At 53.6% G+C, this 25,000-nt stretch overlaps 2 protein-coding genes across 2 annotated transcripts in view; both read right to left on the bottom strand.

Annotated features, from left to right (window-relative positions):
- SLC25A6 (solute carrier family 25 member 6) overlaps positions 1 to 25,000 on the bottom strand; it is a 266,945-nt gene that overhangs the window by 117,518 nt on the left and 124,427 nt on the right. The gene's annotated exons all lie outside the window — the stretch shown is intronic.
- CRLF2 (cytokine receptor like factor 2) overlaps positions 18,709 to 25,000 on the bottom strand; it is a 19,939-nt gene continuing 13,647 nt past the window's right edge. The window contains exons 7-8 of the mRNA XM_059680005.1: positions 23,708 to 23,792; positions 18,709 to 19,709 (exon numbers count right to left, since the gene is read on the bottom strand). Coding sequence (XP_059535988.1) covers positions 19,431 to 19,709; positions 23,708 to 23,792 — 364 coding nt within the window. The 3' untranslated portion in view covers positions 18,709 to 19,430. The remainder of the gene's footprint in view (positions 19,710 to 23,707; positions 23,793 to 25,000) is intronic.

Below are 25,000 nucleotides of genomic sequence, written 5' to 3'. Positions count from 1 at the left end.
TCCAGCCACACGGACACTCACCTGTGATCTCCAGCCTCACACACACTCACCTGTGACCTCCAGCCTCACACACACTCACCTGTGACCTCCAGCCTCACAGACACTCACCTGTGACCTCCAGCCTCACGGACACTCACCTGTGACCTCCAGCCTCACACACACTCACCTGTGACCTCCAGCCTCACACACACTCACCTGTGACCTCCAGCCTCACACACACTCACCTGTGACCTCCAGCCTCACACACACTCACCTGTGACCTCCAGCCTCACAAACACTCACCTGTGACCTCCAGCCTCACGGACACTCACCTGTGACCTCCAGCCTCACAGACACTCACCTGTGACCTCCAGCCTCACGGACACTCACCTGTGACCTCCAGCCTCACACACACTCACCTGTGACCTCCAGCCTCACAGACACTCACCTGTGACCTCCAGCCTCACGGACACTCACCTGTGACCTCCAGCCTCACACACACTCACCTGTGACCTCCAGCCTCACAGACACTCACCTGTGACCTCCAGCCTCACACACACTCACCTGTGACCTCCAGCCTCACACACACTCACCTGTGACCTCCAGCCTCACAGACACTCACCTGTGACCTCCAGCCTCACAAACACTCACCTGTGACCTCCAGCCTCACACACACTCACCTGTGACCTCCAGCCTCACAGACACTCACCTGTGACCTCCAGCCTCACACACACTCACCTGTGACCTCCAGCCTCACAAACACTCACCTGTGACCTCCAGCCTCACACACACTCACCTGTGACCTCCAGCCTCACAAACACTCACCTGTGACCTCCAGCCTCACAAACACTCACCTGTGACCTCCAGCCTCACACACACTCACCTGTGACCTCCAGCCTCACACACACTCACCTGTGACCTCCAGCCTCACACACACTCACCTGTGACCTCCAGCCTCACAAACACTCACCTGTGACCTCCAGCCTCACACACACTCACCTGTGACCTCCAGCCTCACAGACACTCACCTGTGACCTCCTGCCTCACACACACTCACCTGTGACCTCCAGCCTCACAGACACTCACCTGTGACCTCCAGCCTCACAGACACTCACCTGTGACCTCCAGCCTCACAGACACTCACCTGTGACCTCCAGCCTCACAGACACTCACCTGTGACCTCCAGCCTCACACACACTCACCTGTGACCTCCAGCCTCACGGACACTCACCTGTGACCTCCAGCCTCACAGACACTCACCTGTGACCTCCAGCCTCACAGACACTCACCTGTGACCTCCAGCCTCACACACACTCACCTGTGATCTCCAGCCTCACGGACACTCACCTGTGACCTCCTGCCTCACACACACTCACCTGTGACCTCCAGCCACACGGACACTCACCTGTGATCTCCAGCCTCACACACACTCACCTGTGACCTCCAGCAACACGGACACTCACCTGTGACCTCCAGCCACATACACACTCACCTGTGACCTCCAGCCACACACACACTCACCTGTGACCTCCAGCCTCACACACACTCACCTGTGACCTCCAGCCACACGGACACTCACCTGTGACCTCCAGCCTCACGGACACTCACCTGTGACCTCCAGATGCCCACGTGGGTTCCTGGCCATGTTTCCCTCTCTGCTCCCCTCCCCCACTATGGTTTTGGGGTGCAGAGTCCCCAAACTTGTACAAGATCAGTCAGCAGGCTTTATAATATCATTTTATTTTATTTTATTTATTTTAATTTATTTTATTTTACTTTGGTTAATCCTCACCTGAGGATATTTTTTTCCATTGATTTTAAATATATATATATTTTTATTGATTTCAGAGAGGAAGGGAGAGAGAGAGAGAGAGAGAGAGAGAGATCCACGATGAGAGAGAATCACGGACTGGCTGCCTCCTGCACGCCTCCCACACTGGGGATCGAGCCCACAACCCGGGCCTGTGCCCTGACCAGGACTTGAACCCGGGACCTCCTGGTTCCTAGGTCGCTGCCCGGCCCCTGAGCCACGCTGGCCCGACAGAACCGTCGCTTTCACCGGGACGTCACAAGTGCTTTATGCAAAGCAGGTCAACACCTGTCCCCTTTGGAGATGAGACGTTAGAGAAACGACCCCCAAGACGGACCCAGGAGGTCTCCCACTTGCTGCTGAACCTTCACCCCAGGTCCATTCTGCAAGATGGCCGCCCCCGGCCCAATCCCCAGATGGCCGTCCTCGCCCACCTCCCTCCTCCCCTTGGAGCCGCCGGGTCGACGCCCGCCCTGCCGCTCCCTTGAAATGACCACCTTTATTTTTATATCCGGCCTTGATTTTAAAAATAAAGAGAGAAGAGGGAAGGGAAAAAAAAAATTGGATCGTTCTCTCCCGCGTTGAACTTCTCCGCCCGCGGCACATTGGAACAGCTGAGCGAGGCGCCCCTAAAAATAGGGCTTGCGTTCTCTCTCTCTCTCTCTCTCTCTCTCTCTCTCTCCCGCCAAAATGCTGACATGACGCTCTCTCCCCCGGGTTCCTGCAGATATAATTAAAAGGACAGGCAGCGACGGGTCTTTGACTCGCCTAAATAGCTATCAGGTTAACTTAAACTTTCTCCGCGCTCCGGGAAGCTGGCGGGCACGGACAGCTGGCTGCCTCCTGCCAGGAGCGCGTGTCACCCCATTCCGATGATGATGATGATGGGTGGGGAGAGGCAGGGAGCTCTCAGAATGACACCCATGAAATCGTCGGCCAGGCCCGGCCGGGGTGGCTCAGGGGCTGAGCCTCGACCTGTGAACCGGGAGGTCACGGGTTCGATTCCCGGTCAGGGGCGCGCAGGCCCGGGTTGTGGGCTCCGTCCCCAGTTGGGGGGCGTGCGGGAGGAGGCCGGTCCCTGATTCTGTCTCATCGTGGGTGTTTCTATGTCTCTCTCTCTCTCCCTCTCCTTTCCTCTCTGACATAAAATATATATGTATTTATTTCGAAATAATCCTATAGAATAAAAGGGTGATATGCAAACGGACCCTAACAGCAGAACGACTGGGAATGACCAGTCACTGTGACACACACTGACCACCAGGGGGCAGATGCTCGATGCAGGAGCCGCCCCCTGGTGGTCAGCGCGCTCCCACAGGGGGAGCTCTGCTCAGCCACAAGCCAGGCTGACGGCTGCCAGCACAGCGGTGGTGGGGGGAGCCTCTCCCACCTCCTCAGCAGCACTAAGGATGTCCGACTGCAGCTTAGGTCTGCCCCCCGCTGGCAAGTGGACGTCCCCCGAGGGCTCCCGGGCTGCCAGCGGGATGTCTGACTGCCAGCTTAGGCCCAATCCCCCGGGAGCAGGCCTAAGCCAGCAGGCGGACATCCCCCGAGGGCTCCCGGGCTGCCAGAGGGATGTCTGACTGCCAGCTTAGGCCCAATCCCCCGGGGAGCAGGCCTAAGCCAGCCGGCGGACATCCCCCGAGGGCTCCCGGGCTGCCAGAGGGATGTCTGACTGCCAGCTGAGGCCCATCCCCCGGGGACCAGGCCTAAGCCAGCAGGCGGACATCCCCCGAGGGCTCCCGGGCTGAGAGAGGGCACAGGCCGGGCTGAGGGACCCCCCTGAGTGCACAAATTTTTTGTGCACCGGGCCTCTAGTCTGTAATAATAAAAGCGTAAAATGCTAATTAGACCGGACGTCTTTCCGGACAACCTTCCGGTCGAAGCCGGGGCTGCGAGGGAAGCCGGGGTCCTGGGTGCCAGAGGGAAGCAGGTGCCGGCTGCCGCCCGGGGAAGGAAGGCCTAGTCTTGCACGAATTTCGTGCACCGGGCCTCTAGTTAAATAAAATAAAATATTCTTTCCAGGAGGGGATCCATGGGGGGAATGGGGAAGGAGGAAGGACATATGTAATATGTGAGAGAAACACATCGATTGCTTGCTGTCCACACGTGTCCTGACCAGGGCCCAGGCCGGGGAGGAGCCTGCAACAGAGGTACCTGGCTCATTTTTTAAAAAAATATATATATTAGTATTCATTTCAGAGTTGGAAGCAAGAGGGAGAGAGAGAGAGAGAGAAACATCCACGATGAGAGAGACTCATGGATCGACTGCCTCCCGCACGCCCCCTGCTGGGGATGGAGCCCGCAACCCGGGCCTGTGCCCTTGACCGGGAATCGAACCCGGGACCTCCTGGTTCCCAGGTTGACGCTCAACCCCTGAGCCACGCCGGCTGGTCAGACCCTGGAGTCTTGAACGTGGGTCTCGGCCGTCTGCTGGCCCTGAGTACTTAAATTAGATATTAGATAATAAAAATAAACATTTCCCCCTTTCTAACACCTTTGTACGCATCTCGAACCCGGGACCCCTCAGTCCGCAGGCGGACGCTCTACCCACTGAGCCAAGCCAGCCGGGGCTTGGCATTTTTTTTTTATTTTTCTCTTTTATGGACCCAAAATGTGGCCTTTTGATCCCTTCGGCCTGTGAGAATGAGAACATCTGCTATGATTTTTCTTGCTTTTCATTTTTTTTTAATTTTTTTTTTCTCCCGCGCTGAATAACCTTTTCTTCTCGGATTTCGTCGGATGCCTCGATGAAAGCTCCCCTGGTTTATGCGTCCGTTTTTATAACTTCCCTTTTCGGTGGCTCTCAGCAGACTCTTGAGGGGTTTTTTGGGGATTTTTTTTTTCGGGTTTTTACTTTTTTTTCTTTTTCTTTTGTACTTTTTTTCGGCTTCGTCTTGCTTTTCTCTTGACTCCCCTTTTTTTTTATTTTTTTTTTGCAGCAAAACATAAGACAAATGAGATTTTTGTAAGCTGGTAAAATGAGGTGTTTGTTCTCTCTCTCTCTCCCTCTCTCTCTCTCTCTCTCTCTCCCTTTATTCTTTCTTTGGGTCAATTTATCCACAGGAAGTTCTGTGGGGATATTTTTATCGTGTGGAGGAGGGGTGAGCCGTAGAAAAGGGGATGAGAGGAGAGTTGAGCCCTGGCCGGTGTGGCTCAGTGGATAGAGCGCCGGCCTGCGGACGGATGGGTCCAGGGTTCGAATCCAGACAAGGGCACACGCCCGGGTTGCGGGCTCGATCCCCAGTGGGGGGCGTGCAGGAGGCAGCCAGTCCATGATTCTCTCTCCTCATGGATGTTTCTATGTCTCTCTCCCTTTCCTTTCCTCTCTGAAATCAATAAAAAAAAGTCTATTAAAAAAGAAAGAAAGAGAAATAGAGGGACATATATAGTACTTTCAACAGTAAGAATTTTTAAGTTAATAATATATAGATAAATATGGTATTTTTTTAATTTCAGAGAGGAAGGCGATGGAGAGAGAGAGAGAGAGAGAGAGAGAGAGAATCAGGGACCGGCTGCCTCCTGCACGCCCCCTACTGGGGATGGAGCCTGCAACCTGGGCATGTGCCCTTGACCAGGAATCGAACCCCGGACCTCCTGGTTCCTAGGTCGATGCTCAACCACTGAGCCACACGGGCCGGGCTGCCAATCAAAATCTAATAGGTTCCGGCTCGTTTCCCGTATTAATTGATTTTGCATACAGACTCTCAGACCTTTTGCAAAACTGAGTACCTGGCCGGTTTTGAAGAGTGGGTACGGGGAAATGCCTTCATGTTTAGTTTTATTTTATTTTATATTTTATTTATTTTAATTTATTAACTTATTTTTATTTTATTTATATTATTTTATTTTATAATTTTATTTTATATTTTATTTATTTATTTTATGTTTTATTTTATTTTATTTTTATTTTATTTTATTATTTATTTATTTTATTTATTTTATTTTATATTTTATTTTATTTTATATTTTATTTTATTTTATATTTTATTTTATTTTATTTATTTTATTTTATTTCATTTCATTTCATTTTATTTTATTTTATTTTATTTATTTATTTTATTTCATTTTATTTTATTTATTTTATTTTGTTTCTTTTCTTTTCTTTTATTTTATTTCATTTCATTTTATTATTTTATTTTATTTCATTTCATTTCATTTTATTTATTTTATTTTATTTCATTTTATTTTATTTTATTTCATTTTATTTTATTTATTTTATTTTGTTTATTTTATTTTATTTTATTTTATTTTATTTCATTTTATTTTATTTATTTCGCTGGAAGACCGGGCAGCCTGGCCTGGTCCAGGCAGAGTCGGCCTCCGCAGGTGTGTTCGCCCGGCGCCCTCTGCTGGTGGGCGGCGGGACTGTCTCTCTCCGGACTTCCTCCTGGAGTTTCTCAAAGTTTTGCCAAAAGGCACTCCCACCCTTAGGAGACTGGCCCGTGTGGCTAATTTTTCCCCCAAAACCCACTTTGGAATCATGAGTTTCCTGATGCCCCCCCCCCAACGGGCACCCACATCCCGCCCGGAATTTGCGTGGAATTTGGGGGGAGGGTCCAAGAATCGCACCCCTGTGTGATCCCTAGCAGGCCGGCCAGTGTGGCTCAGTGGTTAGCGTCGGCCCTGGCACCAGGAGGTCAGGGTTCGGTCCCCAGTGGGGGGCGCGCAGGAGGCGGCCGGCCCGTGATTCTCTCTCCGCATGGATGTTTCTCTCTCCCTCCCCCTTCCTCTCTGAAAACAATAAAGACTAAATAAAAAAATTTAAAAAATTAATTAAGATTTGACCATGTTCATCACGGAGACTACTCTTGGAGCCCTGGCTGGTGCGGCTCAGTGGGTAGAGCGTCGGCCTGCAGACTCAAGGGTCCCGGGTTCGATTCTGGTCAAGGGCATGGACCTGGGTTGCGGGCACATCCCCAGTGGGGGGCGTGCAGGAGGCGGCCGATCCACGATTCTCTCTCATCATGGATGTTTCTCTCTCTCCCTCCCTCCTCTCTCTGAAATCAGTAAAAAATATATATATTTTTTTTTACAAAAAATCTCTCAGAAATCATTAAAAAATATATTTTTTAACAAAAAATCTCCCTGAAATCAGTAAAAAATATATTTTTTTTACAAAAAATCTCTGAAATCATTAAAAAATATATATTTTTTTTTTACAAAAAATCTCTGAAATCAGTAAAAAAATATATATTTTTTTTACAAAAAATCTCTCTGAAATCATTAAAAAATATATTTTTTAACAAAAAGTCTCCCTGAAATCATTAAAAAATATATATTTTTTTTTACAAAAAATCTCTGAAATCATTAAAAAAATATATTTTTTTTACAAAAAATCTCTGAAATCAGTAAAAAATATATTTTTTTTACAAAAAATCTGAAATCAGTAAAAAATATATATATTTTTACAAAAAATCTCTGAAATCAGTAAATATATATATATATATATATTTTTACAAAAATCTCTCGGAAGTCAGTAAATATATATATATTTTTTTTTTACAAAGAAATCTCTGAAATCAGTAAAAGAAATATTTTTTTACAAAAAAATCTCTCTGAAATCAGTAAAAATATATATATTTTTTTACAAAAATATGTCTGTAATCAGTAAAAAATATATATATTATTTTTACAAAAAAAATCTCTCTGAAATCAGTAAAAAATATATTTTTCTCTTTTACAAAAAAACCTGGTGCATGACGCAGACACGAGTTGCCTAAAAGGACCCTCCCTGCAGGCCTGGGAAGGTGCCAACCCCACTATTTTTTTGGGGGGGTGGGGGGCGACCAGGCTCACGCTCCCCCCATCCTTCCCGCGTCTGGCTTTGCTTTGGGGTGATCTATGGGCTATTTTATTCCTTCGCCTCTTTCAACCGATTAAATGGCCTCGGCTCCTAATGGGACCCAGAGCCGGGCCGGCCCCGTTAGTATCTGCTGGGGCAGCCTGAGGCCTGATGAGGTGCTAATACATTGCAGTCCGGGCAGAAAAAAAACCAAAAAAAAAAAAACAGAAAAAAACTTTGGAAGTTTCTAGAATCAACAGGCCCTATTCAAGGGCACATTCATCTTGGGCTGGCTTGGAAGGTCTGGGGGTTCCAGGCGGGGGAAGCCACAGCCTTTGAATATCTGGGGGCCCCCCATTTGGCCAACTGCGGCTCGAGAGCCACATGCGGCTCTTTGGCCCCTGGAGTATGGCTCTTCCGAAGCCGGGGGGTGGGCAACCTTTGGGTGAGCGCGTTGCCCAAACCAGCAAAATCTCCGACTCAAAATTCTTCTGCGTGCCAACCCTAATTTTTTAAAAAAATATATATTTTATTAATTTTTTTTTTTTTTTACAGAAAAGAAGGGAGAGGGATAAAGAGTGAGAAACATCGATGATGAGAGAGAAACATCGATCAGCTGCCTCCTGCCCGCCCCCTACTGGGGATGTGCCCGCAACCCAGGTCCATGCCCTAGACCGGGAATCGAACCCGGGACCCTTGAGTCCGCAGGCCGGCGCTCTACCCACTGAGCCACACCGGCCAGGGCCATAAAGATTTTTTTTAAAAAAAAAAAAAATAGAAACTGCTTTGATGCTACGCTGGCCGGAAAGGCTCTTGTCCGCCTCTGTGCCGCTCAGAGCTAGTGCCGCCTCCTCCAGGGAGCCCCCCTGGCTTGGACGGGGGCGTGGAGAGGTCACAGGGGCACCGGGCAGCGAGGGGTCAGTGTCTGTCTGGGACATGGAGGACCCCCTCCCCACCTCTCTCTCTCTCTCTCTCTCTCTCTCTCTAACTTCATTCTCTGTCGGGCAAGCTGCCTCATTCTCAACCATTGGGTCCCGAGGAAAGTTCGTTTGAAACAGAAAATATTCCTTCTTGTGGCAGAAAAGAGGCCATGCATTTTGGGGGGGACAGAGGGGTCACCCCGGGACCCTCCTGGGGGGGTAGGGGGGTAGGCAGCGTGGTTTTGGGGGCAAACTCTCAGCTTTTCTTATTTAAATGTCCCTGGGAGGGCGCGGCTTTGAGAAGCCGTGGACACGCCTGCCCCCTCGTGGCGCTCCGGGGAATTGCAGCCCGAGTCTGCCGGCTGCTAGCCAAGCGGTTCTCAACCTGGGGGGGTCGCGACCCCGCTGGGGATCGAACGGCCCTTTAAGACCATCGGAAAACACAGCGATCATGACATATTGTTTGTGTGATTGATCCCTAGGCTTTCATGATGCTCGATGGGTGACCAGGGCCTTGGGGGTGGTCACAGCATGAGGAGCCTGTATCAGGGGGGTCGCGGCGTTAGGAAGGTTGAGAACCGCTGTTTCGCGTCGTCTCTGTGGGTAACGGCGGCGTATGATGCGCCTAAAAATGTGTCACTGGTAAGATATCGCCCAAAGCGAGGTTGCCAAAATATAATAGAATGTTTAAAAATGTATAAATACTTTTTAATTGATTTCAGAGACGAAGGGAGAGGGAGAGAGAAATATCGATGATCAGCCGCCTCCTGCACACCCCCCACTGGGGATGGAGCCCGCAACCCGGGCCTGTGCCCTAGACCGGGATTCGAACCCAGGACCCTTCGGTCCGCAGGCCGGCGCTCTACCCACTGAGCCACACCGGCGGTGGCTGATTTATTATTTTGCAAATGTGTGGGCGAAAGGGGGCAACACGCTAGACCAGGTCAGGGAAGGCACGTGTGTTGGTTTTTTGCAAACTCAGAGACCTAAAGGGTCTTTGCAAACCCCCAAAGCTTTGCAGACCCCCAGATCTTTGCAAACCCCCAAAGCTTTGCAGACCCCCCTGATCTTTGCAAACCCCCCAGATCCTTGCAAACCCCCCAGATCCTTGCAAACCCCCAAACCTTTGCAAACCCCCAAAACCTTTGCAAACCCCCAAATCTTTGCAAACCCCAAAACCTTTGCAAACCCCCAGATCCTTGCAAACCCCCCAGATCCTTGCTAACCCCCAAATCTTTGCAGACCCCCAGATCTTTGCAGACCCCCAGACCTTTGCAAACCCCCTGATCTTAAGCAAACCCCAAAACCTTTGCAAACCCCCAAACTTTTGCAAACCCCCAGATCTTTGCAGACCCCCAGACCTTTGCAAACCCCCAAACCTTTGCAAACCCCAGACCTTTGCAAACCCCCAGATCTTTGCAAACCCCCAGCCCATTGCAAACCCCCAAACTTTTGCAAACCCCCAAATCTTTGCAAATCCCCAGATCTTTGCAAACCCCCTGATCTTAAGCAAACCCCCAGCCCTTTGCAAACCCCCAAACTTTTGCAAACCCCCAGCCCATTGCAAACCCCAGACCTTTGCAAACCTCCAGATCTTTGCAAACCCCCAGCCCATTGCAAACCCCCAAACTTTTGCAAACCCCCAGATCTTTGCAGACCCCCAGACCTTTGCAAACCCCCAGCCCATTGCAAACCTCCAGACCTTTGCAAACCCCAAAACCCTTGCAAGTCAGGTTACCACGGGGCCCCCTTGCGTCCACACTGGGAACTTAGGCTCCATAAATTCCTTTGGGGGGGTGTCCCCAGGACTCAGACCAAAGGAAACCCCCGGCCACCCCCTGAGCCACGAGTTCCTGCTCCGTGTGTGTGTGTGGGGGGGGGGGCCGAAAAGGCGGTGGAAGCCCCCGTGCGATTATCACGGACTTTCATCTCCTGCTGCTTCTCAGAAAAACCCAGTTATCTCCCCAAAAAGTCACTTGATTCTGGGTACGTGCCCTTTGCCGACTGGGCGTCCCCAGAAAACCCCCGAATTCAAATAATCGCTTCTGTCAGCTGCTCAGGAGACACGCGCCTCCCCACCCCCCCCAAAAAATGCGCCCCTTTGTCCGCGTGGGGGACTCGGTTGGGAGCAGGAATAGATTAGTGGGGGGACCAGCTGTCGAGATGAGAAACGCGGACCCTGCTCTGGGAGCCGCGATGGCGCGGTTCGGATTCAAGAAGGCGGGCGCATGCGCACCTGGCGCGGAGGGGCACGGGGGTGGGGTGCGGGGTGGGTGGGGAGTTTGGGGGGGCGCTGGGAGCTCCCCTGGACATGCGGCCCAGCCTCCCCATCCGGGAGCTGCCTGTGGGCATGGAAAGATTAGCAACCTTGTTGCAGGAACCAGAGGTGCAGGCCCTTTGCAAACCCCCCAAACCTTTGCAGACCCCCAGATCTTTGCAAACCCCCAGATCTTTGCAGACCCCCAGCCCATTGCAGGCCCCCAGCCCTTTGCAGATCCCCAGCCCTTTTCAAACCCCCAGATCTTTGCAGACTCCCAGCCCTTTGCAGACCCCCAGCCCTTTGCAGGCCCCCAGATCTTTGCAGACCCCCAGCCCTTTGCAAACCCCCAAACCTTTGCAGACCCCCAGATCTTTGCAGACCCCCAGCCCTTTGCAGACCCCCAGCCCTTTGCAGATCCCCAGCCCTTTTCAAACCCCCAGATCTTTGCAAACCCCCAGCCCTTTGCAGGCCCCCAGCCCTTTGCAGACCCCCAGATCTTTGCAGACCCCCAGCCCTTTGCAGGCCCCCAGCCCTTTGCAGACCCCCAGCCCTTTGCAGACCCCCAGATCTTTGCAGACCCCCAGCCCTTTGCAGACCCCCAGCCCTTTGCAGACCCCCAGATCTTTGCAGACCCCCAGCCCTTTGCAGACCCCCAGCCCTTTGCAAACCCCCAAACCTTTGCAGACCCCCAGATCTTTGCAGACCCCCAGCCCTTTGCAGACCCCCAAACCTTTGCAGACCCCCAGATCTTTGCAGACCCCCAGCCCTTTGCAGGCCCCCAGCCCTTTGCAGACCCCCAGATCTTTGCAGACCCCCAGCCCTTTGCAGGCCCCCAGCCCTTTGCAGACCCCCAGCCCTTTGCAGACCCCCAGATCTTTGCAGACCCCCAGCCCTTTGCAGACCCCCAGCCCTTTGCAGACCCCCAGATCTTTGCAGACCCCCAGCCCTTTGCAGACCCCCAGCCCTTTGCAAACCCCCAAACCTTTGCAGACCCCCAGATCTTTGCAGACCCCCAGCCCTTTGCAGACCCCCAGATCTTTGCAGACCCCCAGCCCTTTGCAGACCCCCCAGCCCTTTGCAAACCCCCAGCCCTTTGCAGACCCCCAGATCTTTGCAGACCCCCAGCCCTTTGCAGACCCCCAGCCCTTTGCAGGCCCCCAGCCCTTTGCAGACCCCCAGATCTTTGCAGACCCCCAGATCTTTGCAGACCCCCAGCCCTTTGCAGACCCCCAGCCCTTTGCAGACCCCAGCCCTTTGCAGACCCCCAGATCTTTGCAGACCCCCAGCCCTTTGCAGACCCCCAGATCTTTGCAGACCCCCAGCCCTTTGCAGACCCCCCAGCCCTTTGCAAACCCCCAGCCCTTTGCAGACCCCCAGATCTTTGCAGACCCCCAGCCCTTTGCAGACCCCCAGCCCTTTGCAGGCCCCCAGCCCTTTGCAGACCCCCAGATCTTTGCAGACCCCCAGATCTTTGCAGACCCCCAGCCCTTTGCAGACCCCCAGCCCTTTGCAGGCCCCCAGCCCTTTGCAGACCCCAGCCCTTTGCAGACCCCCAGATCTTTGCAGACCCCCAGCCCTTTGCAGACCCCCAGATCTTTGCAGACCCCCAGACCTTTGCAGACCCCCAGCCCTTTACAAACCCCCAGATCTTTGCAAACCCCCAGATCTTTGCAGACCCCCAGCTCTTTGCAGACCCCCAGCTCTTTGCAGACCCCCAGATCTTTGCAGACCCCCAGCCCTTTGCAAGGCCCTAACCCTTTGCAAACTCCCAGCTCTTTGCAGACCCCCAGCCCTTTGCAAACCCCCAGATCTTAGCAAACCCCTAACCCTTTGCAGACCCCCAGCCCTTTGCAGACCCCCAGCCCCCATCACCTGTAAACGGCCCACATTGCACACCCATTCCTACCCCTTTGGCCTACTTTCCCGTGTCATCTTCATCCTTCGACCCCATAAAAGCAGCTGGTTTATGGGACGAAGGGGATGGGCCAGAGACAAACCCGGCCGGTGTGGCTCAGTGATTGAGTGTCCACCTAGGAACCAGGAGGTCAGGGTTCGATTCCCAGTCAGGGCACAGGCCCGGGTTGCGGGCTCCATCCCCGGTAGGAGGCGCGCAGGAGGCGGCCGATCCATGATTCTCTCATCATGAACGTTTCTCTCTCTCTCCCTCCCCCTTCCTCTCTCTGAAATCAAGAAAAGTATATATATTTTTAAATTTAGCCGAGACAGATGAACAGGAAATAAAGTTAGGTTTTCATGTACGGGCGCGGGGAATTCACACAGACATGCTGAATTCATGCAAATTCCGAAGACCGTGAGGCAACATGGGTATAGAAGACACTTTTGAGTATATATATATATATATATATATATATATATATATATATATATATATATAGAGAGAGAGAGAGAGAGAGAGAGAGAGAGAGAGAGAGAGAGAGGGGGGGGGACTCAGCTTTGCAAAGGGCTGCAGGTTTGCAAAGATCAGGGGGTTTGCAAAGGATTGGGGTTTGCAGAAATTATATATATTAATTTTTTTGATTGATTCCAGAGAGGAAGGGAGGGAGAGAGAAACATCCATGATGAGAGAGAATCATGGACCGGCTGCCTCCTGCACGCCCCCTACTGGGGATGGAGCCCAGCAACCCGGGGATGTGCTCTGGACCTGGAATCGAACCCGGGACCCTTCCGTCCGCAGGCCGACGCTCTACCCACCGAGCCACACCGGCCAGGGCTAGAACACACCTTGGAGAAAGCAGAACAGGGGGGTACGGGTCAGGTATAGAAGGTCCGCAGGGCGGACGCCCCCAGGGGACTAACAAGGGACAATTTAAGGGTTGAACCTTGCCCCCCGCCCCCCGGGGTGACCATACCTCCCCTCACATAACCGCTGGGGATGTGCCCACAAACCCCCAGACCTTTGCAAGCCCCCCAATCTTTGCAAACCTCCAAACCTTTGCAAACGCCCAGATCCTTGCAAACCCCCAGCCCTTTGCAAACCCCCAAACCTTTGCAAACGCCCAGATCCTTACAGAACCATCCATCGCCGGCGATAGCATCGACACCTCCGCGGTAAAGGGTGTCCCAAAATTCACGCAAGATTTGAATGTTGCGTGAGCATTAACCACAAAACATAAAGGCCTGATTGGACTCGGTTGATCGAATCGGATTCTCATATCTGTTGTCCTTGGATGTCAATCCCTTCGATTCGATCAGCATCACCAGGTACCGATGATGGCCCAGGAGCCGGGACAGGGAAGACCAATGGAGACCGCAGTTTTGCGTCTGTGCCAGCAAAGCCGGGGAGGCCATGGACCCGATGTGCTGTTCCATCCATAAACCCTAGACTGTGTCCTTGATGAATCAATAAAAAATTTACAGTTTCTCATGATAAACCTGTGTTTCCCATCAAAATGACTTCTTGCGTGAATTTTGGGACGCCCTGTCTTTCTAGCTCCAGGCCCTGAAAAGCTACAGAACCAGGCGTGGCTGAGCTCAGAGCCAGCTGCAAGGAATCATGGCCCCACGCCCATCCGCTCCTGTGGAATAAAGAGGGAATATGCAAATGGACCATCACGCCATCACAAGATGGCTGCCCACGACCAGGCCGGCAGGGAAGGGTTAGTGAGGGACGACCAAACGACTGAACAAGCAGGCAGCGTGGCGCGATCAGGCCGGCAGGGGGGACAGTTAGGGGCGATCAGGCCAGCAGGGGGGACAGTTGGGGGCGATTAGGCCAGCAGGGAGGGCAGTTAGGGGCAACCAGGCCGGCAGGGGAGAGCAGTGAGGGGCGATCAGGCCGGCAGGGGAGGGCAGTTAGGGGCGATCAGGCCGGCAGGGGAGGGCGGTTAGGGGCGATCAGGCCGGCAGGGGAGGGCGGTTAGGGGCGATCAGGCCGGCAGGGGAGGGCGGTTAGGGGTGATCAGGCCGGCAGGGGAGGGCGGTTAGGGGCGATCAGGCCAGCAGGGGAGGGCGGTTAGGGGCGACCAGGCCGGCAGGGGAGGGCGGTTAGGGGCAATCAGGCCGGCAGGGGAGGGCAGTTAGGGGCGATCAGGCCGGCAGGGGAGGGCAGTTAGGGGCGATCAGGCCGGCAGCGGGGGGCTGTTAGGGGCAACCAGGCCGGCAGGGGAGAGCAGTTAGGGGCGATCAGGCCGGCAGGGGAGGGCAGTTAGGGGCGACCAGGCCGGCAGGGGAGGGCAGTTAGGGGCGACCAGGCCGGCAGGGGAGGGCAGTTAGGGGCAATCCTGCAGGCAGGCAGGTGAGTGATTAGGAGCCAGTGGTCCAGGATTGTGAGGGGGACGTCGACAGCCGGTTTAGGCCCAATCCCCCAGGGCACTGATCGGCAAGCTCATTAGTCAACGGAGCCAAATATCCACAGGATGACGATTGAAATCTCTTTGGAGAGCCAAATATTTTAAACTTAAACTATATAGGCAGGTTCATGGTTATTCACTTAATTGGGGTCCTCCTAAGGCTTAGGAAGAGCCACACTCAAGGGGCCAAAGAGCCGCCTGTGGCCCGAGTGCCGCAGTTTGCCGTCCACGGTCCCATGGGATCCCAGATTGGAGAGGGTGCAGGCCGGGCTGAAGGGACTCCCCACCGTGCATGAACTTTTGTGCACCAGGCCTCTAGCACTATAATAAAAGCCAAACAAGCTAAGTGTCTGGTCGGCCGGTTGACGGTTCAACCAATCAAAGCGTAATATGCTAATGATATGCTAAGGCCCCTCAACCGCTCGCTATGACGTGCACTGACCACCAGGGGGCAGACAGCCGACGGGTCAACCAGTCGCTGTGACGTGCACTGACCACCAGGGGGCAGACAGTCGACGGGTCGACCAGCCGCTATGACGTGCACTGACCACCAGGGGGCAGACAGTCGACGGGTCGACCAGCCGCTATGACGTGCACTGACCACCAGGGGACAGACAGCCGACGGGTCGACCAGCCACTATGACGTGCACTGACCACCAGGGGACAGACAGCCGACGGGTCGACCAGTCGCTATGACGTGCACTGACCACCAGGGGGCCAGACGCTCTGACCGGCAGGTTAACTTGCTGCTGGGGTCCGGCCGATCGGGACTGAGCGAGACGGGCCGGACACGCCCTGGAAACCCTCCCGTCTCCCTTCCCAGCCCCGATCGTGCACCAGTGGGGTCCCTCAGCCTGGCCTGCACCCTCTCGCCATCCGGGACCCCTCGGGGGATGTCGGAGAGCCGGTTCCGACCCCAACCCGCAGGCCAGGCCAAGGGACCCCACTGGTGCACGACACACTTACACCCCTTCCCCCCTGAGTCATGTCTGCAAAGGATGCAGAAATTTTTTTAAAAAACTCCTTCTGCAAAAAAAAAAAAAAAAAAAAAAATTCCAATTTCCGGCGTGGAGGGCTCAGACCACCCAGGTGTGACATCCGGGTGGTTTGCTGAGAAACCCTGGAAAATTCCCTCCTTTACGCACAATTTTATTATTTTCATTTTTTTAAGTCTCCCCGGCCGTCGTAAGGGGAGCAGACGGTGGAGAGAGCCGGGCTGGGGAAATAACACGGAGGGAAATCGCTGGCTCGCCTGTTCATAAAATTTTACTATTCGGGGGAACGCGTACTCAGGGATCCGGGTTTTTGTTTGTTTGTTTTTTAGACTGTGAGACGTGTGTGTGTGTGTGTGTGTGTGTGTGTGTCTGTGTGTGTGTGTGTGTGTCTGTGTGTGTCTCTATAGGGTGTCCCACAATTCACGCAAGAAGTAATTTTGATAGAAAACACAGGTTTATCATGAAAAATTATAAACTTTTTATTGATTCCTAAAGGACACAGTCTAGGGTTCTGTGTGAAACAGCACATCGGGTCCATGGCCTCCATGGCTTTGCTGGCACATATGCAATCTTTTGTTGAAATTGAACAGCCTTTGAACATGGCATATGTATATAGTGTAGATATACAAAGGGTGTCCCAAAATTCACGCAAGAAGTCATTTTGATAGAAAGCACAGGTTTATCATTAAAAATTATAAATTTTTTGTTGATTCACAAAGGACACAGTCTAGGGTTTATGGATGGAATAGCACATCAGGTCCATGGCCTCCCCGGCTCTGCTGGCACAGACCCAAAGCCGCGGTCTTCATTGGTCTTCCTTGTCCCTGCTCCTGGGCCATCATTGGTACTTGGTGATGCTCATCGAATCGAAGGGATTGAGCCCTAACCGGTGTGGCTCAGTGGATAGAGCGTCAGCCTGCGGACTGAAGGGTCCCGGGTTCGATTCCGGCTCAGGGCACATGTCGGGGTTGCGGGCTCCATCCCCAGTCGGGGGCGTGCAGGAGGCAGCCGACCTATGATTCTCTCTCATCATGGATGTTTCTCTCTCTCCCTCTCTCTCCCTCTTCCTGTTTCTCTCTCTCTCTTTAAAATACACAAATAAGAGATTATAAAAAAAGAAAGAACAAGGCTTTGCTAATCACGTCACACGATTTTTTAAATAAAATAACGATTTGGGTCCAGCCGAGTGGCTCAACCCCAAGAATCTGCCCTATGGGGTCCCTGTCCCCACCTTCTCACCCTGGTCCCGCGGCCACCCCCCCCCACACCCCAACCCACCCCGACATGGGGTCATCGGGCGAAGATACTCCCACCCCTTTCTCCTCTTCCTCCCAGAAGGCCGTGCCCCAAATTGCAAAACCGACACAATCCTCACAAGATGCGAGAAAAAAAAAATCACCATTTTGCCTCGTCACCCAGGACGGAATAGGGGTTATGTGGCCCTAAAACGGGGTGGGAGTTATTTTTATGGACCGGCTCCCGGCAATTTCACCCGTAAAATGTTTGCTCCCTGATGTTCTGTCCTGAAGGGTTTTTATTGGGGGGAGACGGGGAGGGAGGGTGGACCCTGAAAATATGGGTTTTTTTTTTTGTTTTAATTGCATTTCGCCAATGACCACAACTCACACACACACACACACACACATGGGTCCAAGGTGTGTCAGCGTTTTATTTCCTGCAAACCTGCAGGGAGAAAAAGAAAAGAGAAAAAACAACAACTCCTCCACGCACGCAAGCAACCCAGCGAGATCAGAACGATCTAGAAACTTCCTGAACCTTCGAGACACCAGGCAGATAAACCTACACACGTTCTCCTCTATCTACGGGGACATCAGGGCTCTGCCCCGGCCTCACCATAGTTCTCGTGACAAACCCTTTCTTTCTTCTCTTTGTTTCGATGAGAAGAAAAAAAAAATAATAGTAATAACAATCCTCTATAATGAAAGCCTAATGGGCTGAGTGGCCGGTCGACCGGTCGGCCGGTCGACCAATCAAAGCGTGATATGCTAATGATATGCAAAGGATGCTCAACTGCTCGCTGTGACGTGCACTGACCACCAGGGGGCAGACAGTCGAATGGTTAGCCAGTCGCTATGACGTGCACTGACCACCAGGGGGCAGACAGTCGACCGGTCGACCAGTCGCTGTGACGTGCACTGACCACCAGGGGGCAGACAGTCGACCGGTCGACCAGTCGCTGTGACGTGCACTGACCACCAGGGGGCAGACAGTCGACCGGTCGACCAGTCGCTGTGACGTGCACTGACCACCAGGGGGCAGACAGTCGACCGGTCGACCAGTCGCTGTGACGTGCACTGACCACCAGGGGGCAGACAGTCGACCGGTCGACCAGTCACTATGACATGCACTGACCACCAGGGGGCAGACACTCTGACCAGTAGGTGAGCTTGCTGCTGGGGTCCGGCTGATCGGGACTGAGGGAGACGGGCTGGACACGCCCTGGAGCCCTCCCGGGTTCCCTCCCCGGCCCCGATCGTGCACCCGTGGGGTCCCTCGGCCTGGCCTGCGCCCTCTCGCCATCCAGGACCCTCGGGGGATGTCGGGGAGCCGGTTTCGGCCCGATCCCACAGGCCACACTAGGGACCCCTACTGGTGCACGAATTCGTGCACTGGGCCTCTAGTTAATAGTAATAATAAAATTTAAAACCATGACATACACTCTCCATGGGGGTTGGGGGGCGGGCGGGTGTTAGGGGGTGACCTCCGAGAGCCCTCATGAATTCAAATCCCTCCCAGACAAGGAAGAATATCTCCTGAGAGAATCTGGACCAAGAACAAGAGCTTCTGGGGGTTAATATGGCCCCATCCTCGCTGGTGACAGGGTCCCCTGGTAACAAAGGGTCCGAGAAAAAAATGGTTCGATTTACGTGAAAACATCAGCCGTGCATGTGGCTCAGTGGTGAGCGTCGACCTAGGAACCAGGAGGTCAGGGTTCGATTCCCGGTCAAGGGCACATGCCGGGTTGCGGGCTCGATCCCCTGTAGGGGGCGTGCAGGAGGCGGCCGACCCTGGATCCTCTCTCATCATTGATGTTTCTCTCCCTCCCTCTCCCTTCCTCTCTGAAATCAATAAAATGTATGTGTATTTTTAAAGGAACACTCCAATCAATCCTCTCCCACCTTCAACGAATCCGCCTTCAACCTCTTGAGCACTGACCCCTGTGAGGGGGAAAACCCATTGGTTGGCCCCATCGGGTGGGGGTGGGGGGTCTCTAGTGAACCCCCCCAAAATGTTGGCCTTATTGCTGAGGGGTGCCCCTTTCATGGGGGTGAGCTCTGAGTCGCCAACAAGGTCCCCTCCGTCTTTCCACGTCAACACAGACGAGGTGCTGGCTTTTAATTCGCACCCCCTCAGAGCATCACGTAAGAGTTGTCACTCATCGTAAACCTGAAGCCACCCAGGGCGAGCACCTCTTCTGCTTGCGGGGGCCGGCCTGGGAGCTGGCTGGGCGTCCCAGCGGTCTCCTTCTCCACCGTCTGCAGGCCCGGGGGGCCCGCCATCGTCGTCACAGGACTCTCGGCCTCAACCTTGGGCGGCTGGACTTCCAAACCCTCCATCAGCACATCCTCCGGCTCCCGGTCCTCCACCTTCTGCAAGTGGGTGAGGTTCTGCGTGTCCTTAATCCACTCCTGTGGGGACACCCAATGCGATTCAGAGGCCAGAAAACCGAGGGGCCATCAGCCGAGGAGGCGGTAAAGGAGGTGAGGTACAGTCCGGCCGGCGTGGCTCAGTGGATAGAGCGTCAACCTGCGGACTGGTGGGTCCCGGGTTCGATTCCCGGCCAAGGGCACAGGCCCGGGTTGCGGGCTCCATCCCCAGAAGGGGGCGTGCAGGAGGCAGCCGGTTCATGATTCTCTCTCATCATGGATGTTTCTCTCTCTCTTCCTCTCCCTTCCTCTCTCTGAAATTAATAAAACCATTACACATATATAATTTTTTTATTGATATATCCTCCTATATAATAAAAGCCTAATATGCTAAGTGTTCGGTTGCCCGATCGGCTGTTCAACCAATCAAAGCCTAATATGCTAATGATATGCTCAACTGCTCGCTATGACGTACACTGACCACCGGGGGGCAGACAGTCGACGGGTTGACCAGTCGCTGTGACGTGCACTGACCACCAGGGGGCAGACGCTCTGACCGGTAGGTGAGCTTGCTGCTGGGGTCCGGCCGATTGGGACTGAGCTAGACGGGCCGGACTCGCCCTGGAGCCCTCCCACGGTCCCTCCCCGGCCCCGATCGTGCACCAGTGGGGTCCCTCAGCCTGGCCTGCACCCTCTCGCCATCCGGGACCCCTCTGGGGACGTCGGAGAGCCGGTTTCAGCCCGATCCCGCAGGCCAGGCCGAGGTACCCTACTGGTGCATGAATTCGTGCACCAGGCCCCCCCTCTCCCTCCCTCTCTCTCTCTCTCTCTCTCTCTCTCTCTGTCTCTCTCTCTATGTATATATGGAGCCATGCTTTCTTTCTTACCACTTAGAATCTTTAAAAATAAATAAATAAAATAAAACGGGTGTGGCCTGAGCATAAAGATAGCAACACAAGGGCCTGCCTATCTGCCCTGTCTCCTCTCTCCCCTCAAAGGAATGGGGTCCTGTCACCCCCCAAACAGACCACTTGACTGGAGGGTTATTTTGAGTTGTTTTTTGTTTTTTATTTTTTTATTTTTAAGAGCAACCACAGCAGCAACGGCCGGTCCTGCTTCTGCTACGAGTTTCCTCTTTTTTTTTTTTTTGCAGAAAATTTCCATTCGCAAAGGCTCTCTCTTCTCCCTTCCACGTCCACCCCAACCCAGGGAGAACTTCCTTCTTATAAGTACCGCGCGCTAACCGATTGCGCTACTGGAGCTCCAAACTTCCTTCTTTAAAATACGTTTTTATTGATTTTTTTTTTAGAGAGAGAGAGGAAGGGAGAGGGAGAGAGAGAGAGAGAAACATCAGTGATGAGAGAGAATCATGGATCGGCCGCCTCCTGCATGCCCCCTACTGGGGATCGAACCCGCAACCCGGGCCTGTGCCCTTGACTGGGAACCAAACCCGGGACCCTTCAGTCCGAGGGCCGACGCTCTATCGACTGAGCCACACTAGCCAGGGCTCCTCTGTCTTTTTCATCGTTTTGATCTGTCTTTTGTTCGTTTAATTCACACACCCCAGGCACAGAACCTAAGAGTGTACAGAAATTTTTTTTTTTTATTTCTTCACCCTTCTGTTTCTTTGATGTCCCTCACACCTAAATAATATTGAAAAATTGTTTCAAAATATTCACCTTGCTCCTGCCCGGCCCGTGTGGCTCAGTGGTTGAGCGTCGACCTAGGAACCCGGAGGTCAGGGTTCGATTCCCGGTCCAGGGCACACGCCCGGGTTGCAGGCTCCATCCCCAGTAGGGAGCGTACAGGAGGCGGCTGATCCATGGTTCTCTCTCATCATGGATGCTTCTCTCTCTCCCTTCCTCTCTGAAATCAATAAAAAAATACATTTTTTTTTTTAAAAAAAGAAAAGAAATTCATGTCGCAGGTGGGATGGAGGGAAAGCTCCTTCTCAGACACAGAACAGGAGACGCAGCCGCAGTGGAGGCGGGTGGAGGCAGAGGCAGGAGAGAGCGAGGCCGCCACCAGCCCCGGAGACACCCCGACACCCGGAGCCCCAGACGCTGGGAGAGGCAGGAGGGACCCTCCCAGGCGCCTCCAGGGGAGGGAGACGGGGGGCCCTGGCACCCGTGGATCTCAGACCTCAGACGCCTGGCCTGCAGGGCGGAGAGAGAGGGTGAATGTGTGATGTTGGGAACCCCAGGCAATAGGCCGATCTGTCACCACGGCTGCCTCTCCAGGCTCTGCTGGGCTCCCCAGGCTGGGGGCTGGACCCAGGCCCTCAGTGTCCACCAGCTGTGCCCCCCCAAACCCCCTTTCAGCAGGTCCCCCACTGACTGAAATGCAATGACAGCAGCTGGGGCTGGAAAGAGGAAGTTTAGGGCCTGGGCTGGGTGTGCAGGGGGAACACAGCTTCCTGAGCTGATCAAAGAGGAGGTGACGCCTTGATCCCCGGGCTGATTGAGAGAGAGGCTGTTTGTCTCTCTCTCTCTCGCTCTCATTAAAACGGAAAAAAAAAAGAAAAAAACTGACAAGCAGCTGCTATAAGATCAACAGACGCTGGAGGGCCCTTGAGCAGGAGCCTGGAGAGCACACGGGTTTTTAAGGGTCTCTTGGAGCCCTGGCCGGGGTGGCCCAGTGGATAGAGCGTTGGCCTGCGGACGGAAGGGTCCCGGGTTCGATTCCCGGTCAAGGGCACAGGCCCGGGTTGTGGGCTCGATCCCCAGTCGGGGGCGTGCGGGGGGCGGCCGGTCCCTGATTCTCTCTCATCATGGATGTTTCTATGTCTCTCTCTCTCTCCCTTCCACTTTGAAATCAATTTTTTTAAAAATATATTTTATTGATTTTTTGCAGAGAGGAAGGGAGAGGGATAGAGAGTTAGAAACATCGATGATGAGAGAGAAACATCGATCAGCTGCCTCCTGCACGACCCCACTGGGGATGTGCCTGCAACCAAGGTCCATGCCCTTGACCGGGAATCGAACCCGGGACCCTTCAGTCTGCAGGCCGACGCTCTATCCACTGAGCCACACCGGTTAGGGCTGAAATCAATTTTTTAAAAAAGGATGAGAGAGAACCATGAACAGGCTGCCTCCTGCATGCCCCCTGACTGGGGATCGAGCCTGCAACCCAGGCCTGTGCCCTTGACCGGGAATCGAACCCGGGACCCTTCAGTCCCCAGGTTGATGCTCTATCCACTGAGCCACACCGGCCAGGGCTCTCTCTCTCTCTCATCATGGATGTTTCTATCTCTCTCCCTCTCTCTCCCTTCCTCTCTGAAATCAATCCATCTTTATATATCCTGTATAATAAAAGCGTCATGTGCAAACTTCCCTGGACCAGGAGTCCGTCCGTGAGTTCGACCGAGGGGCGGGACCAGCCAGGGGAAGGGAGAGAGAACCCGGCTGGCTGCCATCAGCCGCTAGGAACCCTAGCAGTGCACGAATTTTGTGCACTGGGCCTCTAGTATATGTGTGTGTGTGACTGTGTGTGTGTGTGTGTGTGTGTGTGTGTGTGTGTGTGAGCCTGGTGTCTGCAGGGCCACAGCTTCCCCTACATGTGTGTGTATGTGTGTGTGTACACATATATATGTATTTATTTTTTTTAAATATATTGTATTGGCCCTAACCGGTGTTGCTCAGTGGGTAGAGCGTCGGCCTGCGGACTGAAGGGTCCCGGGTTCGATTCCGGCCAAGGGCATGGACCTTGGTTGCAGGCACATCCCCAGTGGGGGGCGCGAAAGAGGCAGCCAATCGATGTTTCTCTCTCATCACCGATGTTTCTAACTCTCTGTCCCTCTCCCTTCCTCCCTGTAAAAAAAAAAAAAAAAATCAATAAAATATATTTTAAAAATAAATAAATAAAATAAAATAAAAACAGGTCCACAGACTGGGGGGTGGGGGGGGGAAATAAACACAATCCCCCTCCCCTTCCAAAATAAATTATTTTAAATAAAAATTAAAATGGTGCAGGGGCGGGGGGGAGATATAGGACCGTGACGAAAGCCACCGCCTCAGCCCACACAGGCAGGCGGCTCGTACCTGGAAGTTCCCGTGGTGGGACTCGAACAGCCCCGCGAAGGTGGCCTTGGGGTCCGGGACACTGGGCATCAGCAGCCTTTTCACCCTGAAAGGGACACGGGGGGGGGCACGGGGTCAGACGGGGTGACTCCCCAGAGCAGGGGGGGACGGCCCCTCCAAGGGCGGAGGGTGACGGGTATCCGACCTCAGAGACGCAGACCCCACAGGGAACTCTGGCCTCGGTCTCAAGGTCGGTGCCATCCTCCGCCCCCCCCCCCAATTTATACCCCACAGGCACCCCAACCTGCGTGTGCAGGGGGAGCCCACACCAGCAGTGGGGTGTGGTCCCCTGTAGAATAAAAGCTTAATGTGTTGCCCTGACCGGTGTGGCTCAGTGGATAGAGCGTCGGCCTGCGGACTGAAGGGTCCCGGGTTCGATTCTGGTCAAGGGCATGTACTTGGGTGGCAGGCACATCCCCAGTGGGGGGCGTGCAGGAGGCAGCTGATCGATGTTTCTCTCTCATCATCCATGTTTCTGACTCTCTATCCCTCTCCCTTCCTCTCTGTAAAAAATCAATAAAATATATATTTTTTAAAAAAGCTTAATATGCTAAGTGTCCGGTCTGCTGATCAGCCAATCAAAGCGTAATATGCTAATGATACGCTAAGGCCACGCAACCACTCGCCATGACGTGCACTGACCACCAGGGGGCAGACAGTCGACCGGTCGACCAGTCGCTGAGACGTGCACTGACCACCAGGGGGCAGACAGTCGACGGGTCGACCAGTTGCTATGACGTGCACTGACCACCAGGGGGCAAACGCTCTGACCGGCAGGTTAGCTTGCTGCTGGGTCCCAGCCAATCAGGACTGAGCGAGACGGGCTGGACACGCCCTGGAGCCCTCCCGCGGTCCCTCCCCGGACCCCGATCCGTGCACCCGTGGGGTCCCTCGGCCTGGCTTGCACCCTCTCACCATCCGGGACCCCTCGGGGGATGTCGGAGAGCCGGTTTCCGGCCTGATCCCACAGGCCAGGCCCAGGGACCCCACTGGTGCATGAATTCGTGCACCGGGCAACTAGTTAATACAGAATTGTGGACACAAAGGGGCCATGTGCTACCCTGACCAGCTCAAGGGGGGCCTGCCTGGCGGCCTTGCCAACACAGACGCCTAAAGTCACCACAGACCAGGGCCTGAAATGAAAACATTTTTAAATATATATATTTTTTTTATTGATTTCAGAGAGGAAGGCAGTGAGAGAGGAACATTGATGATGAGATAGAATCATGGACCGGCCGCCTCCTGCACGCCCCC

Source organism: Myotis daubentonii, chromosome X (assembly GCF_963259705.1).
Source record: "Myotis daubentonii chromosome X, mMyoDau2.1, whole genome shotgun sequence".
NCBI lineage: Eukaryota > Metazoa > Chordata > Mammalia > Chiroptera > Vespertilionidae > Myotis > Myotis daubentonii.
Note: the sequence above shows the minus strand (reverse complement) of the source record. Positions and strands in the feature narration are given on the sequence as shown.